The 16,829-nt window shown below is 42.5% G+C and overlaps 2 protein-coding genes across 5 annotated transcripts in view; one reads left to right on the forward strand and one right to left on the reverse strand.

Moving 5' to 3' along the window:
* The window catches only part of LOC106884180 (uncharacterized), a 48,433-nt gene extending 45,472 nt beyond the window's left edge, over window positions 1–2,961 (reverse strand). For all 3 annotated transcript variants that reach the window (XR_016239132.1, XM_089345925.1, XM_089345920.1), the window contains exon 1: window positions 2,823–2,961. The gene's annotated coding sequence lies outside the window, so the exon portion shown is untranslated. The remainder of the gene's footprint in view (window positions 1–2,822) is intronic.
* LOC106884185 (uncharacterized) lies at window positions 2,825–15,421 on the forward strand. Of its 2 annotated transcripts, none has more exons than XM_089345927.1 (2): window positions 2,825–2,919; window positions 10,071–15,421. In XM_089345927.1, the coding sequence occupies exon 2, from the start codon at window positions 10,890–10,892 to the stop codon at window positions 13,947–13,949; it is 3,060 nt and encodes a 1,019-aa protein (XP_089202053.1). In that variant the 5' UTR covers window positions 2,825–2,919; window positions 10,071–10,889; the 3' UTR covers window positions 13,950–15,421. The 2 variants fall into 2 exon arrangements, with proteins under 2 accessions (XP_089202053.1, XP_089202052.1); XM_089345926.1 differs by lacking the exon at window positions 2,825–2,919 and adding an exon at window positions 6,205–6,363.
* Window positions 15,422–16,829: the final 1,408 nt, after the last annotated feature.

A 16,829-nucleotide genomic window follows, 5' to 3' on the forward strand; every position in this document is an offset into this window, starting at 1 on the left:
GCCTAGCACTTATTCGATCGGCCTTTTTTGCCGAACCGCTACCCATTAATTATAAGATACTATGACGTACAAAAAGTAAGTAGATATATGTAATTTCAAGAAAGAAAAAAAAAGCAAGGGGCAACAAGCTTTTTTTTTTCTTTTTTCATCTTTTGTTGAGGCTTTGCTTGGGCACGGCTTTGAGAGATTTTAGTCGATCCAATTACTTATCGATCTGTTGGATTCTTTTGTCGAACATCCAAGTTGAGGAGGCAAACCACACACAGACACACACACACACACACAGATATTTAGGTGCAGGCGTGGCTGAGTAGTAAGAAGTTTGCTTCCCAACCACATGGCCCCGGGTTCAGTCCCACTGCGTGATATGTGTGTGTCTTTGTCCCACCCACACCCCAGTAGTGGCTAGTGTTTACGTTCCCGAAACTTGGCGGTTGGGCAACTGAGGCCAATAGAATAAGTACCAAGCAATCATTCGACTAAAAGTCCTTCAAGGCAGGGTAAGTTTTCAGATTAACACCCGCACGATCTTCACTAGGGTGTTAGGGTTAGAGTTTTAGGGTCAGGGTTAGGGTTTTAGGGTTACGGTTAGGGACGGACTTCCCTAACCCAAACCCTAACTGTAACCCTAACCCTGACCCTAAAACCCTAACACCTTAGTGAAGATCGTGCGGGTGTTAATCTGAAAAAATTACCCAAGGCAGTGCCCCACCATGGCTGCAGTAAAATCCATTCACAAGGCTTCGGTTAACCCGCGGCTATAGTCTTAGAAGACACTTGCCCCAAGTGCCATGCAGTTCTCTGCAAAATTTCATTTAAAAAACATATTCATAAATGGATTTTTCAGAAAATTAAGAAGAAAATGAAAAATGGAGGTGTGGCACCGAAATCTTTGACAACACCAACATGCAATTGTAACCCAAGTAAACCTGACATATTGGAATAGTTCTGAAAGACCGGGAGTGGTTAGCAGGTCATGGCCGACTTTTCAATCGGGTCACCGCGATCTAACGTTGACCTGGACCTAAACGACAAACAACACATTTACCTAATGTGTCTCCCATGTTAGTGTGGCCTATTTAGGGCAAGGTATGAAGAGTACATCATCAGCTAGTGTGATCTGAAGGAGATTTGGTTGTTGTTTCTAGCAGGAGTAGCAACCATGAAGAGGCTACATGTTGATAGCTGTCTTTATGTTTAGCACTGGGTCGGTCAACCATCAACTAGCCGGAAGGAAATTCGGTTCTTATTTCTAGCACGAGGGGCAACCACGAAGAGGCTACCTGCAAATTGTCGTTATGTTTAACCCCAGGATCAACCCTAAACAGGCCAATCAAACGTAGTTCAGCTGTAACTACTTTGCCTTTTTCTTGGGGCCAGAATATAATATTTTGGTTCGGATGCACTGATGTGTCCTTCCCCCTTAGATAGGCATTGTAGTTGGTTTGAGGGGATTTGGCTGCTGTTTCTAGCAATGGAAATCAATAACCCCCCCCCCCTTAGACAAATGTTACATTTCCAATAACCACAAAGACATGGATATATATATATACACACGTGTAGATGTACATATATAGGTACACATGCACTGTACAAACGCATGTATATGATTATACATGCACACAATTATACATGTATATATTTACATGTAATATTCATGCATACATGTGTATACTCATGTCATTATAAATATATATAAGGATCGTTTGCAGAAATACATGAACCCGGAGGAGAAGCAGACTCTAAAATGTAGAGCAGTTAATATTTTTATAGTGGGGTAGGCCGGTTTATGGGGGTACCTCTTTAAAATAAACCCCTCATGAGCGAGAAACCCAGGGTAACCCCTTAAACCAGCCTACCTCACTAATAGATATACATACATACATATATATATATATACATATAAAACTGCCGAATTGATGCAAATAAAGAGATGACAGAAAAAGGATTGGTATCGAAAGATCGCCATATACATATATATATACTCTTTACTCTCTTTTACTTGTTTCAGTCTTTTGACTGTGGCCCTGTTGGAGCACCGCCTTTTAGTCGAGCAAATCGACCCCAGGAGTTATTCTTTGGGAAGCCTAGTACTTATTCTAGCGTTGTCATTTGCCGAACCGCTATGTTACGGGGACATAAACACACCAGCATCGGTTGTCAAGCGATGTTAGGGGGACAAACACAGACACACAAACACATACATATATATATAGATACATATATACGACGGGATATATAAACCCATACATACATATAGTCATATCTATGGGGCTTAATACTCTCACATGCACATAATCATATACACATGTATATTATACAAACATTATATACACATATATAAACACATCCATACGTATATGAATTCTAGAGGGAGAGAGAGAGAGACAGACAGGGACGGGGATTAACCAAAGCGATCATGGCTGTTATTTTAATCCAAGATCAGAGCCAAGCCTGCCCTAGCAACAAACCCTTTGGTATGCGGTATGGAACCATCAAAGACTTCCCAGAGCCAGGACAATCTCCCCCCCCCCCCATCTATATTTCAGTTATTGCTTGTTTTTCCCTTTCCTATTTACATTTTCGTTTGTTTTTTTGTTTTTTTTTTAAATAAATTTAAGGGTACATCTTCAGAATTTCAAAAAAAAAAAAAGATTTGACTGCTATTTCAGTTAAGTTTATCGTAATGAATGATCGGAGGGGGGGGGGGGGTTGTGAGATTTTTTAAAATCATTTTTGATTTCTCGATCTATGAAAGATTTACAGAATGGTGAAAGAAACGATGAGGCAGTAGTAAAAGTTTTGAAAAATATCCGACTTACGAGATTTCCTACGGGTACGGCCGAGGTAATGTTTGTGTGTGTGTTGTTTTTCTTTTTAATGGATGAAGAGTGGTGGACGATGACTTGGGTGGTTGCGGTAAGTGATACTTTGTTTGTTTTTTTGGCTTGAGACTGAAGGTGAAAAGACGACCAGTTGTGGTCAAGTCGAATTAGTAGGGTTTACATGGTCGTAATACGTTGACCTTTTAAGCAGAGCGAAGGGGGGAAAATGTATGATGGCAGACGATAAAACGTTGTGCTGCGTAATGAACCTCTTGCTACTGACACGCAGCAACGAATGGGCATGCAGGCAGTCAGCCATACAGACTGAAGTATTTAAGAGAGGAGGGAGAATGGGATGAGGAGAGGTAGGAAGAGAGATAGAAACAAAGGGAGGAGGGAGAATGGGATGAGGAGAGGTAGAAACAAAGGGAGGAGGGAGAATGGGATGAGGAGAGGGAGGAAGAGAGATAGAAACAAAGAGAGGAGGGAGAATGGGATGAGGAGAGGGAGGAAGAGAGATAGAAACAAAGGGAGGAGGGAGAATGGGATGAGGAGGTGTAGAAAGATAGATAGATTGATAGATAGATAGATAGATATAGAAACAAAGGGAGGAGGGAGAATGGGATGAGGAGAGGGAGGAAGAGAGATAGAAACAAAGGGAGGAGGGAGAATGGGATGAGGAGAGGTAGGAAGAGAGATAGAAACAAAGGGAGGAGGGAGAATGGGATGAGGAGAGGTAGGAAGAGAGATAGAAACAAAGGGAGGAGGGAGAATGGGATGAGGAGAGGGAGGAAGAGAGATAGAAACAAAGGGAGGAGGGAGAATGGGATGAGGAGAGGGAGGAAGAGAGATAGAAACAAAGGGAGGAGGGAGAATGGGATGAGGAGAGGTAGATAGATAGATAGATATAGAAACAAAGGGAGGAGTAGATAGATAGATAGATATAGAAACAAAGGGAGGAGGGAGATTGGGATGAGGAGGAGTAGATAGATAGATAGATAGATATAGATAGATAGATAGATAGATATAGAAACAAAGGGAGGAGGGAGAATGGGATGAGGAGAGGTAGATAGATAGATAGATATAGAAACAAAGGGAGGAGGGAGAAGGGGATGAGGAGAGGTAGAAAGATAGATAGATGTAGAAAGAAAGGGAGGAGGAAGAAGTGAAAAGGACAAATAGATATTAAAGAGAGAGAGAGCAGATGAGACTTAGTGTCAGAGAGGAAAAAAAATGGTGTAGGAGGAAGGGGAGGAGAAGGAGGCCACGAACGGGCATGTAGTCAGCGATGCAGATTTGAAGAGAGAGGAAGGGAGGAAAGCATGACGAGAAGTAAAACAAAAAGATACATATGGAAAGCAAGGGAGGAGGAGAGAGAGACGGTGACAAATACAATTTAAAGACAGAGAGAGGAGATGAGTGTTGGCGAAAAACGAGGACGAAAGAGGGGGAGGAGAAAAAAAAGGGTAACACAACAATTCAGATGATGTTGTAAAGAGAGGGAAGGGAAGCGGTGGGGAAAGGAGAGTGATCAACAAATACATTTTGTATAGAAAGGGGAGGAGAGAAGATATAGTAAAAGGGGAAAACAAAGAAAGCATGAGTGGTGGGGGAAAAGGAAGGGGAGAAGACCGAATGACGAAGGATGAGGCCGATTTTCCATTTGGCGCCATCTGCAGTGAAGATGTTAGCGCGGGATGTGAACTGCCCTTGTAGATTAATTTCTTACACAAAATATCAGTTTCCAATATATTTATTCATTTCTTGTGCATACATTTTTGTTAAAATTTACTTTATGCTTAACTTAATCCAGTTTTTGTTTTGCAAAACAAGTACAGGGGAATGAATTCGTTCCACAAAATCCTTCAAGGCGTGGTCCCTGCATGGCCATAGTTAAATGACTGAAAGGATCTAAATGCACACGCGTGCGTGCGTGTGTGTGTGTGTTGATTAGTCAGTTTTATTTCAAGATTTCTTGCCATTAGAGAAGTAGTCGGTTTCTAACCTAAATTCCTTTCCCTGGAATTTCAACTATGTACACGTATGAGCAAACAAAATTTTCAAAGAATTAAAAAATATATACAATTAAACCTTGGGAGAGGCATTATGCCAGTATTAAACACACGCACTGGTTCAGTCCTTTATTAATTTATATAGTTTTTTGTTAAATTATTTCATTGCATTCTTGCAATCTCTTCACTAACTTGTCTCTCCACTTCCATTTATTTTGAATGTATGATCTGGCGTTTTGGATCGCTATGATTTTTAGAAATAAAACATTTATCATATTTACAAATGTGTAAATATGATAAATATGCGGTACTATTATTATTATTTGTACCGTTTCCCAGTAAGAACACAACAATTGGAACAGCACCACTATAGTAGTGACGCGGCGGTGGTGGTGGTGGTGGTAGTAGTAGTAGTAGGTTTCATTGAAGTAGTAGTAAACAACGTCTGTTTTCTCTTTCATTCAGTCGCTTTACCTTTCTCTCTTTCTACTTCCCTCCATTTCGTACGCGCGCTAGCAATACATAGATGTAACCTTGAACTAAAGCGTCGTCTATTGAAATACCACCTAAATATTTGGGATCTTTCTGATTTGACGGGCAACACTTTTCATTTATGTTTTATGTAATGTTTTTTTTGCATTCGAAGTTATTTCATGTTAAGAAAACAAGTGGTGCCCGTCAAATCAGAAAGATCCTTTTTATCTTCCAAACTGTATTAACTTACTAAACTAGCTCTCTTTCTCTCATACGCATTCTACATTTCTGTAACCTTAAATCAAAGCGTCGTGAATTGAAATACCACCAAAATATTTGGGTCATATTTAGTGATTGAAACAAATAAATGAATGCTTAAATTTGGTAATCATTATAAATTACTGTTTTTATCTCTCAAACCCATTGCTGTACTAACGTGCTAAACTCAAGGCATTCAACACCAGAGCTGAGGTCACCTCCGAAAGTAGGGGGAGGGGCCCCGCACGTCGAAAACGGTATAGGAATAGGGGCCGAAACCGGACGTGGTTCCTCCCGATGATGCCTTTAGCCACTGGATCCTATAAAGGGAGCTATTGAGGTAGCGAACCACGAAACGTGGTTGGAATTCCTCCTGTATGTATGTGAAGGTGTGTATCTTTGTGTTTGTCCCCTACCGCCGCTTCATAACCGGTGTTAGTTTATTTACCTTCCCGGTAACATAGTGGTTCAGGATAAAGCTCACTTTGTTCGACTGAAGAACCCTCACAGACACACACACACACATACACCCACACAGAGAATATGTTCGAATTGGAAGGGCAATAACTCTTGTTAATTATTTTTTTTCTCTTTCTGGCTTGTTGTTACACCGTAGTCACTCTCGTTCGTTCGGAGTACAATTTGTAAGAATGGCTCCAAGATGGTCGTGTTTACAAGATGTGATCATCACCAATGTTAATATTCTTCGCTATTTGGTCCCTTCTGCTCACTTTACCGGCTAGAATTCGCCTCACTCCTCACACGCGAACAGATCTACTCCTTAAGCAATACAGGTTGTTTTAGTTCATTTACTAAATGTACATATTTGTCTCTTTGTTCGTCTGTCTTTGTTGTTTGTATACGATAACTAAGATATATATATATATATATATATATATATATATATATATATATATATATATTATACATACACACACCTGTGTTTGTAAATATATACATTCAAGTTATTTACATAGGGAAGCTGTTCAACCAACATGAGATCTTTAACATGATAATCAACGTACTATTAGTAACAACAAAATCTCGCTTTGAACAAACATCACCAACTTAAAAACGTTGCATCATGTAGTGCAACATATTCCTATAAAGACGGGATAGTCATGATCGGAATGCCTTAATCTACACGGACAGGCTAACTTGGGGTTAAACCACAACTACACTCACGCACATATTGTATGTATGCATGTTCGGAGAGCTTGCTTACCAACCACATGATTCCGGGTTCAGTCCCACTGTATGGCACCTTGGTTAAGTGTCTTCTACTATAGCCTCGAGCCGATCAAAGCCTTGTGAGTGGATTTGGTAGACGAAAACTGAAAGAAGCCCGTCGTATATATGTATATATATATATATATGTGTGTGCGTGCTTGTCCCCCCCAACATCGCTTGACAACCGATGCTGGTGTGTTTACGTCCCCGTAACTTAGCGGTTCGGCAAAAAGAGACTTATAGAATAAGTACTAGGCTTACAAAGAATAAGTCCTGGGGTCGATTTGATTCGACTAAAGGCGGTGTTCCAGCATGGCCGCAGTCAAATGACTGAAACAAGTAAAAGAAAAGAATAAAAGTATATATATGTATATATATATATAGTGAGGCGCAATGGCCCGGTGGTTAGGGATCGCGGTTTCGATTCCCAGATCAGACGTTGTGTGTGTTTATTGAGCGAAAACACCTAAAAGCACCACGAGGCTCCGGCAGGGGGTGGTGGCGACCCCTGTTGTACTCTTTCGCCCCAACTTTCACTCGCTCTTTATTCCTGTTTCTTGAGTAACGTTGCAATGGACTGGCGTCCCGTCCAGCTGGAGGGGGAACACATACGCAATGGAAACCGGGAAACCGGGCCCATGAGCCTGGCTAGGCTTGAAAAGGGTGCATAAATAAATAATATATATATATATATATATCAACTTTAAATAGAGCTGAAAATTGATCCGTTGAAAATACTTTATTACAACAATAACAATAATAATAACAAATAAATAGACCTATCTACATTTCGATACAACATCCAGAATGACTAATACATATCATAAAATATTATAAAACATAGGATACTCCATCTCCTCAGGGTCCCATTATTATTGCTATCATCACCGTCATTATTATTAGCAATACACATCCAAAAATAACAGAAACCATTCAAATCTAATTTTCATAGTTGACCCATGAAAATATACAAAACAGGAAGAAAAAGTAATAGATGGCACACAACTTTCCATCCCTATATATAACAATATATATTTATAGTTATATAAACACGCACCTTTCATGACAACTAGTGTTGGTGTGTTTATGTCTCCGTAACTTAGCAGTTCAGCAAAAGAGACCAATACAAAAAGTCCAAGGCTCTCAAGGAATAAGTGGGTGGTCCAGCATTGCCGCAGTCAAATGACTGAAACAAGTGAAAGAATATATATATATATATATATATATATATATATATATATATATATATATATATATGTCAATGAGGAAACTTGGGATAGAAGAATGGTTAGTGAGAGCTGTGCGAGCCATGTACAGAGATGCTGCCAGTAAGGTGAGGGTTGGAAATGAGTACAGCAATGAATTCCGGGTAGAGGTAGGGGTCCACCAAGGTTCCGTCCTCAGTCCCCTCTTATTTATCATAGTCCTCCAGGCAATCACAGAGGAGTTCAAGACAGGTTGCCCCTGGGAGCTCCTCTATGCTGATGACCTTGCCCTAATTGCGGAGTCACTATCAGAACTAGAGGAGAAGTTTAAGGTGTGGAAGCAAGGTCTAGAATTGAAGGGCCTTAGAGTCAACCTAGCTAAAACCAAAATCCTAATAAGTAGGAAGGTAGATAAAACACAAACCCCTTCAGGTAGATGGCCCTGCTCAGTATGTAGAAAAGGAGTAGGTAGTAACTCTATAAGATGTACCCGGTGCAAGCTATGGACACATAAGAGGTGCAGCAACATCAAAGGCAGGTTAACTAGCAAGTTAGTTTTTGTTTGTGGCAGATGTTCAGGTGCAATAAAGACTGTAAACAAACAGGAAACAACTTCTATCTCATTCCAGGGTGAAAAACTAGAGGTAGTCGATAGCTTCCGCTATCTGGGCGACCAAGTTAGTAGTGGGGGTGGGTGCGCTGAAAGTGTAGCTGCTAGAATAAGAATAGCCTGGGCAAAGTTTAGAGAGCTCTTACCCCTGCTGGCGACAAAGGGACTCTCACTCAGAGTAAAAGGCAGACTGTATGACGCATGCGTACGAACAACCGTGCTACATAGCAGTGAAACATGGGCTGTAACTGCTGAGGACATACGTAAGCTCGCAAGGAATGAAGCCAGTATGCTCCGTTGGATGTGTAATGTCAATGTGAATACCCGTCAGAGTGTAAGTATCTTGAGAGAAAAGCTGAACATTAGAAGCATCAGTTGTGGCGTGCAAGAGAGACGATTGCGCTGGTATGGACATGTGGTGAGAATGGAGGAGGATAGCTGCGTGAAAAAGTGCCACACCCTAACAGTTGAGGGAACCCGTGGAAGAGGTAGGCCCAGGAAGACCTGGGCTGAGGTGGTGAGGCAAGACCTTCGTACATTGGGCCTCACCGAGGCGATGACTACTGACCGAGACCTTTGGAAATGTGCTGTGCGTGAGAAGACCCGGCAAGCCAAGTAAGATCGTTGCCAGTGCCCCTGGACTGGTTCTTGTGCGGGTGGCACATGAGATGCACCATTTTGAGCGTGGCCGTTGCCAGTACCGCCTGACTGGCTCCTGTAGGATTTTCGAGCGAGATCGTTGCCAGCGCCCCTGGACTGGCTTGTGCGGGTGGCACATAAAAGACACCATTTCGAGCGTGGCCGTTTTCGTGCGGGTGACACGTAAAAGCACCCACTACACTCTCTGAGTGGTTGGCGTTAGGAAGGGCATCCAGCTGTAGAAACTCTGCCAAATCAGACTGGAGCCTGGTGTTGCCATCCGGTTTCACCAGTCCTCAGTCAAATCGTCCAACCCATGCTAGCATGGAAAGCGGACGTTAAACGATGATGATGATGATGATTACGGAGATGCACTTGCATAGCAAGTGACCTGATCTGAGATCGTGTGCTGGAACGAAAACAATTGCAGCGTGGAAGGTGTTTATAAGCCATTTAAAATAACACACAAAATCCGTTAGATTCACTTCAACATTTAAATTTAATTTGTCAAAATATTTTCGTCGCTTTGAGACCGCGACCTGTTCACTGACAAAATTCTGTGCTGCATTATATATATTTATATTTATATATATATATATATATATATATATATATATATATATATATATATATATACATATATATATATACATATATATATATATATATATACATATATATATATTTATATATATATATATATATATATACATATATATATGTACATATTTATGTGTGTATTTTTAACAATAACAAAACCTCCATGATTTGAACCTATGTTTTTTTAATGTTTGTTTTATGTTTTCTTGGTGTCTAGGTGTTTTTTGGGCCCAGTTGAAGTCCTGCTGTCAACACAAGCTACTGAGACATCACTTGAATTCTTGGAATACCATTCAAACTACTCAAGCACCACTCCTCAAACTTCTGGAATACCACTCAAACTTCTGAGAGTACTACTTTGGAGTACTACTCAAATTCCTGGAGCACCACTCAGCCTCCTGGCACATCATACCAACTTTCGGAGCACCCCTTAAAAGCCTCTTGGAGTACCACTCAAATTCTTTGAACACAGTACAAACTCCTGATACATTACTCAAATTCCTGAAGCACCACTCCGATTTTGGAACACCACTCAACTCAACAAAAGCTCTTGAGTGCCACTCAACTCCTGGAGTGCTGCTCAAATTCCTGGAACACCACTCAAACATCTGGCTCATTACACAGTTTCTTGAAGCACTACTCAAACTCTTAGAGCACCACTCAAATTCTTGGAACACAGCACAAACTCTTGTAGCAACACTCAAACTCTGAGTACACCATTCAAACATCTGAAGCACCACTCAAAGTTTGGGAAGATAATACAAACTCCTGGAGCACCACTTAAAACTCAAATTCTTGGAACACAACACAAACCCCAGGAATGCTATTCCTCAAATTCCTGGGCCATCACCTAAACTTCTGGAGTAACACTCAAACTAACCTGATTGAACACATTTCTGAAGAACAGTAAAGAGGTTGAAGTGAACCCCTCACCAAGTCAACTACACAACAGTTTCACCGCCACCGCCACACAACGCTACCTCACAACACATCTCACAACATCGCATAACACAACACTACATCACAGCGTCACTACATGGAGACAGTCCTGCCTGCCGACAGCATTGACATCTGTTTCAGAGCGATGAAGGAAGACTTTCTGTTGCCAAGTGCCATCTCCAACACTGACAACATCGACGACAACAACAACAACAGCAACAATAACAACGACAGCAACAACATTGACACTGAGAAATATGGCAGCTCCAACATTGCCTCGCAGTGCAATGAATCGTCAAACCCCAACACTGATGCTGTGACCGATTTGTTTGTCATTTCTGCGGTCATCTCTGAAGACAGAGATAGTACTGCTTTGGAGGTGAGTGCAGCCGGCAATGATTACGGTGAATATGTTGTTGACAGTGATGATGATGATGATGATGATGACAGTGGTGATGGTGACAGTGGTGGTGAGTCAGTGACTATCACTGTCTTGAAGTCCAACATCGTAAATAACTTCCCTTGTATTTCTGCGTCTGGAGTGGATGGCATTGATGAAGAGGGGAGTTCTTCTGCGGGTGGCACCTCTGAAGTTGTCTTTGAGAATGGTGGCAAGACAAATAACAACGACGGTGTTGACGATGACAATATTAATCAGGATGACTCGACGACTAGCAATGTCATTGTTGTTGGCAATCCTGTCGAATCTCAGGACAATACAGATGCAGGAGCCAATAATTTGATTTCTGATTTTCTATCTTTGAAAAAGAAAAGCCTAAAGCTGTCTGATGTGGGTGACTCTTTGGCCCTGGATGGACTTGCTGTACCTGAAGATGATGCAGTGGCATCCACCGCAGTTGTTAAGAAACTCTATTTTGTTTCCGGCATCTGCTCACAACCGTCATCGATGATGGTCACTGTGCCAGAAGTGGACTCTGTAGTGATGAATTCAACAGCAGTGACAACGATGATTACAATGTCATCTTCAACTTCTACACCATCGTTATCATCGTCGTCATCATCACTTACACTGCCACAACAACGACAACTGCAGCAAAATAAGCAGCGTAGACACTCGTGCAGCTGGTGTCCAAAGGCGTTCAGTCGAAGCTGTGATCTGCAGCGCCACCTGAGAATACATACCGGTGAGAAGCCGTACAGGTGCTCACACTGCGGGAAAACCTTCTCGCAGTCAGGCAGCCTCTCGGCCCACCGTCGCATCCACACAGGTGAGAAGAAAAAGCTGTTTGAGTGCTGCAAGTGTCATGCGTCGTTCACTGTGAATGCCGAGATGCAAGCCCATTCCAAGTCGGTGCACCAGCATCACAGTAATCTCTCAGGGGGTGCCAACAATTCAGCCATCCAGTGCACATACTGCCACAAGACGTTTGTCTCTCCGAGCACGCTTGCAACGCATCTGCGCGTGCACACAGGTGAGAAGCCCTTTTCGTGCTCAATGTGTGCAAAGTCGTTTGCACACAAGAGCGACCTCACCAAGCACGTGCGGTCGCATACGGGGGAGAAGCCATTCCGCTGTGAAATCTGCCAGAAGTTGTTCTCGCGTTCCACCAGCCTTACGGTGCACCGGCGCTGCCACACAGGTGAGAAGCCGTTCTGCTGCGCCTGCTGCTCCAAGTCGTTCTCGTGCTCCAGCTACCTCACCAAGCACATGCGCACCCACACCGGCGAGAAGCCGTACGTGTGCAAGTACTGCGACAAATCGTTCCGCGTGTCCAGCCACCTGGCCCGGCATACGAGGGGTCACGCTCGGCTGAAAGGCTTCGACCATAAATACTGCAAAAACTCCAGCGCTAACACCAGCACCACCTCTACCAACAATGACAACAATGCTGCCAACACCAACACCACCACCACCACCACCACCACCAACATAAACACCACCAACCACGACAACGACAGCTATTTGAAAACAGCAGTGACGTGCATTACAGCCACAACAACAACAACAACTACGCCAGTAACAGCAACAACAGCAACTATTACAACAACTATATTAACAAAGGCTGTTCCTGTATCAACAACAACAACAGCAACAACAACATCGGCGACTGCAGACGGTTCTTTAGTAACAATGTCACCTTCGTCGTTGGTATCACTTTGTACAGTAGAAGGAGCAGCGGAGTCAGAGACCCAGTTAGTTCAACAGGTGCCGCCGGTGGCATCGTCTGACGTTGTGCCCCGACTGTCCATGTCATCTGTTGCGCCACAACCCCAACAGCAGTATCATCATCATCATCAAGCAATAAAACTGAAACTTGAAGCGATGACACCATCAGACCTCTGCTTGTCAGATGCTGGGAATTTTCACAGGGTGCATCGGGGTCAGTGCATGCCGGTGGTGCCCATGCAGAGCATGAAATGTTTTGCACCAGTGACCACGGTCAGCCTACAAGATGATCGGCCAAGCCAATCACACCAAACTATGCAGTTGCATGATGTGCAGTGTGTACCGTCTGCTGCTGATGTGCAGCTGGTTCAGAATATGGAGGGTATGGAGACGATGCATGCAGCAGATGTCCGGTGCATCGAAGCCCTCCCTGTTATGCCTGACGTCCAGTGCATGCAGTCTGTGGCCGAGGTGCATGTAGAAGATGTCCAGTGCATGGAAGCTTTACCCGGGGTACAAGTTGACGACATCCAGTGCGTGAAGTCAATGCCCGGTGTTGAAGTGCGAGATGTCCACGAGTGTATCCAATCCTTCCTCCCCACTCCCACCGGCGTCGATAACCAAGACGGAGGCGTGCAGTCGGTATCGGACATCCAAGCAGTGCAGGTGATGGAATTCAGATATGCCACCCCAGCCGACAGCAGTACAACGGCCGACCCTTTGGCCAGGGCCGAAAACATGGGCACGTTTGTGTTTGAGAACTCACAGCAGCAAAATCCATCGGATGACAGCCAGGTGGCCACCGTTTCCTACGACTACACTTCATCCCTGTTCTCGATTGCTGAGGCTGGTCTCACTTTCCACAGCTGTGCTGAGTGCGGGAAGATCTACTTAAATGAATCTGTATATCGTGTTCATCTACGGTCTCACACCACGCTGGTCGCACTCCACAAATACTCAAACGAGCAGTTCTTCCACTATAATTGCTGCCAAAGACAAGATTTGGCAGGATTAGAGTTCAGGATCTGAAGTTTGGTACTTCAAAGAATTCTGAATCAAAAGAATGCTATTTAACCCTAGGCCTTCGTTGTACTCAGCATAGCCATGACTAAGAGTGTCCTGGATATGTCCATCAATGGCCTTCACTCAAGCTTTGCCTGTGGTACTATGTGTTCATATAACTCTACGGTACCTTGATTGTATACTAGCTTGTAGTGCATTGTGTTCATAATTGATAAACCAGTGGTACCCTGATTGTATACCACTACACATTCAAATCACCTTATGGTACCTTGATTGTACACCAGCTTGTGCATATTATATCCATATCATCCTGTGGTACCTCAGTTGTATACTAGCTTGTGGTACATTGTGTTCATATCACCTTCTGGTATCTTGAACATATACTAGCTTGATTACAAAGTAGTTCATGGTACATTGTGTTCAGAATAAACTAGTGATACCCTGATTGTATACTAACTTGTACCACACTTTCATAGCAGTCTGTGGTACCTTGATTGGATACTAACTTATGGAACTTTGATTGTAAACTAGCCTGTGGTACATTGTGTTCATTATAAACCAGTGGTACACTGATTGTATACTAGCTTGTGATACCACACATTCAAATCACTCTATGGTACCTTGATCATATACTAGCATATGGTACCTTGACTGTATTCTAGCCTGTGGTACATGATATCCATGTCATTCTGTGGTGCCTCAGTTGTATACTAGCTTGTGGTACCTTGTGTTGTTAATCACCCACTGGTATCCTGCAAGTATTCTAATTTGTGGTACCTTGTGTCTATATCATTCTGTGGTACACCAATTGTATACTAGATTATGGTACGTTGTGTTCATATGATCTTGTGGTACCATTTACCAATACAAGCCTGGTGTATCTTGTGTCCACAGTACCCTGCGCTTATGACACCACCCAATGGCACTATATATTTACCAGCCTGTGATACTTATTTTACACATGAATGAACTTCAGTCACAGATTCAACAGTGGAACTGTTGTTATTTATTTTTCAATTTTTTTTTTATTGTCAAGCAGTGAACTCTACAACCACCTAAAAAAAAAAAGGTGTCAGCTTTCTTGTCTCATAGAACTGGAGAATGTTTTTAAAATAAATATTTTTTTCTTTCAAAAAAATTTTAAAAATATATAACAAAAAAAAAAAGAAACATCACAAAACAAAACAAAAATCCCTCCAGTCTCAGGATTTTGTACATCTCTTTCTAACCCACCCTGCTCTGGCCACCCCCACCCCTGAAAATACAAGAGTTTGGAGTATGAAAGAGAGAGACCCCTACATAAATATTTTCTGGAAACTCCACTGCCCCAATCAAAATACTAACACGAAGAAAAAAAATGGAAGTTTACATTTTGTTAATATATTCAACCAAGACAAAAAAAAAAAGGTAAAAAAAAAAAAAAATTGATTAAAAATGAATTTAATTTTTGAGTTAAAATAAAATTGTAATTAAATTTGTTTCGTTGTGTTGTCAAAAAGTTTTTAAGACTTGAAAGAACATGCACAATTAGCCCAAGTATTCTCTTTGTTTTATGTTCAAGCTGATCACATCTGTGTTTTCCAACCTAATTTCCCACAGGCTCCACTATAACTTTCCAGCAAAAATTTATGCCCCACCAGTGGTTGGGAGGGGTGGGGGGAATAAAAGCAACTTTGCCCGTGACATGTGTAAGGATTTTCGAGCGAGATCGTTGCCAGTGCCCCTGGACTGGCTCTTGTGCGGGTGGCACATAAAATACACCATCTTGAGCGTGGCCATTGCCAGTACCGCCTGACTGGCCTTTGTAGGATTTTCGAGCGAGATCGTTGCCAGTGCTCCTGGACTGGCTCTTGTGCGGGTGGCACATAAAATACACCATCTTGAGCATGGCCGTTGCCAGTACCGCCTGACTGGCCTTCGTAGGATTTTCGAGCGAGATCGTTGCCAGTGCTCCTGGACTGGCTCTTGTGCGGGTGGCACATAAAATTCACCATTTTGAGCGTGGCCATTGCCAGTACCGCCTGACTGGCCTTCGTAGGATTTTCGAGTGAGATTGTTGCCAGTGCTCCTGGACTGGCTCTTGTGCGGGTGGCACATAAAATTCACCATTTTGAGCGTGGCTGTTGCCAGTACCGCCTGACTGGCCTTCATGCGGGTGACACGTAAAAGCACCCACTACACTCACTGAATGGTTGGCGTTAGGAAGGGCATCCAGCTGTAGAAACTCTGCCAAATCAGATTGGAGCCTGGTGTCGCCTCCTGGTCCACCAGTCCTCAGTCAAATCGTCCAACCCATGCTAGCATGGAAAGCAGGCGTTAAACGATGATGATGATGATGATATAATCTATATATATAGGCACAGGCATGGTTGAGTGGTAAGTTGCTTCCCAACCACATGGTCCTGGGTTCAGTTCTGTGGCACCTTGGGCAAGTGTCTTCTACTGTAGCTTCAGGCTGATTAAAGCTTTGCGAGTAGATTTGATAGATGGAAACTGAAAGAAGCCCATCATGTGTGTGTGTTTGTGTCTGAGGATGACACCCACCATCACTGGACAACTGGTGTTGTGTTTACATCTCCATAACCTAGCAGTTCAGCAAAAGTGACCAATAGAATAAGTACCAGGCTTTAAAAAAAAAATAAGTACTAGGGCTGATTCATTTGGCTGAAAATTCTTCATGGCCACAGCCTAATGGCTGAAACAAATGAAAGATGAAAGATTTATTGTAATAAATGCAAACACTTAAGTTAGTATTAACATTTATTACATGCAATATTAAGAAAGCCAGCTAGAAAGAACTTTGCAGTGAGTGAAAAAGCAATAATTAATTGTCTCTCTGCATGTAAAATGTCAATCATATATCCACTTTATGTATTATTGATTTTC

Source organism: Octopus bimaculoides, chromosome 30 (genome assembly GCF_046866305.1).
Source record: "Octopus bimaculoides isolate indiv1 chromosome 30, ASM4686630v1, whole genome shotgun sequence".
Lineage (NCBI taxonomy): Eukaryota > Metazoa > Mollusca > Cephalopoda > Octopoda > Octopodidae > Octopus > Octopus bimaculoides.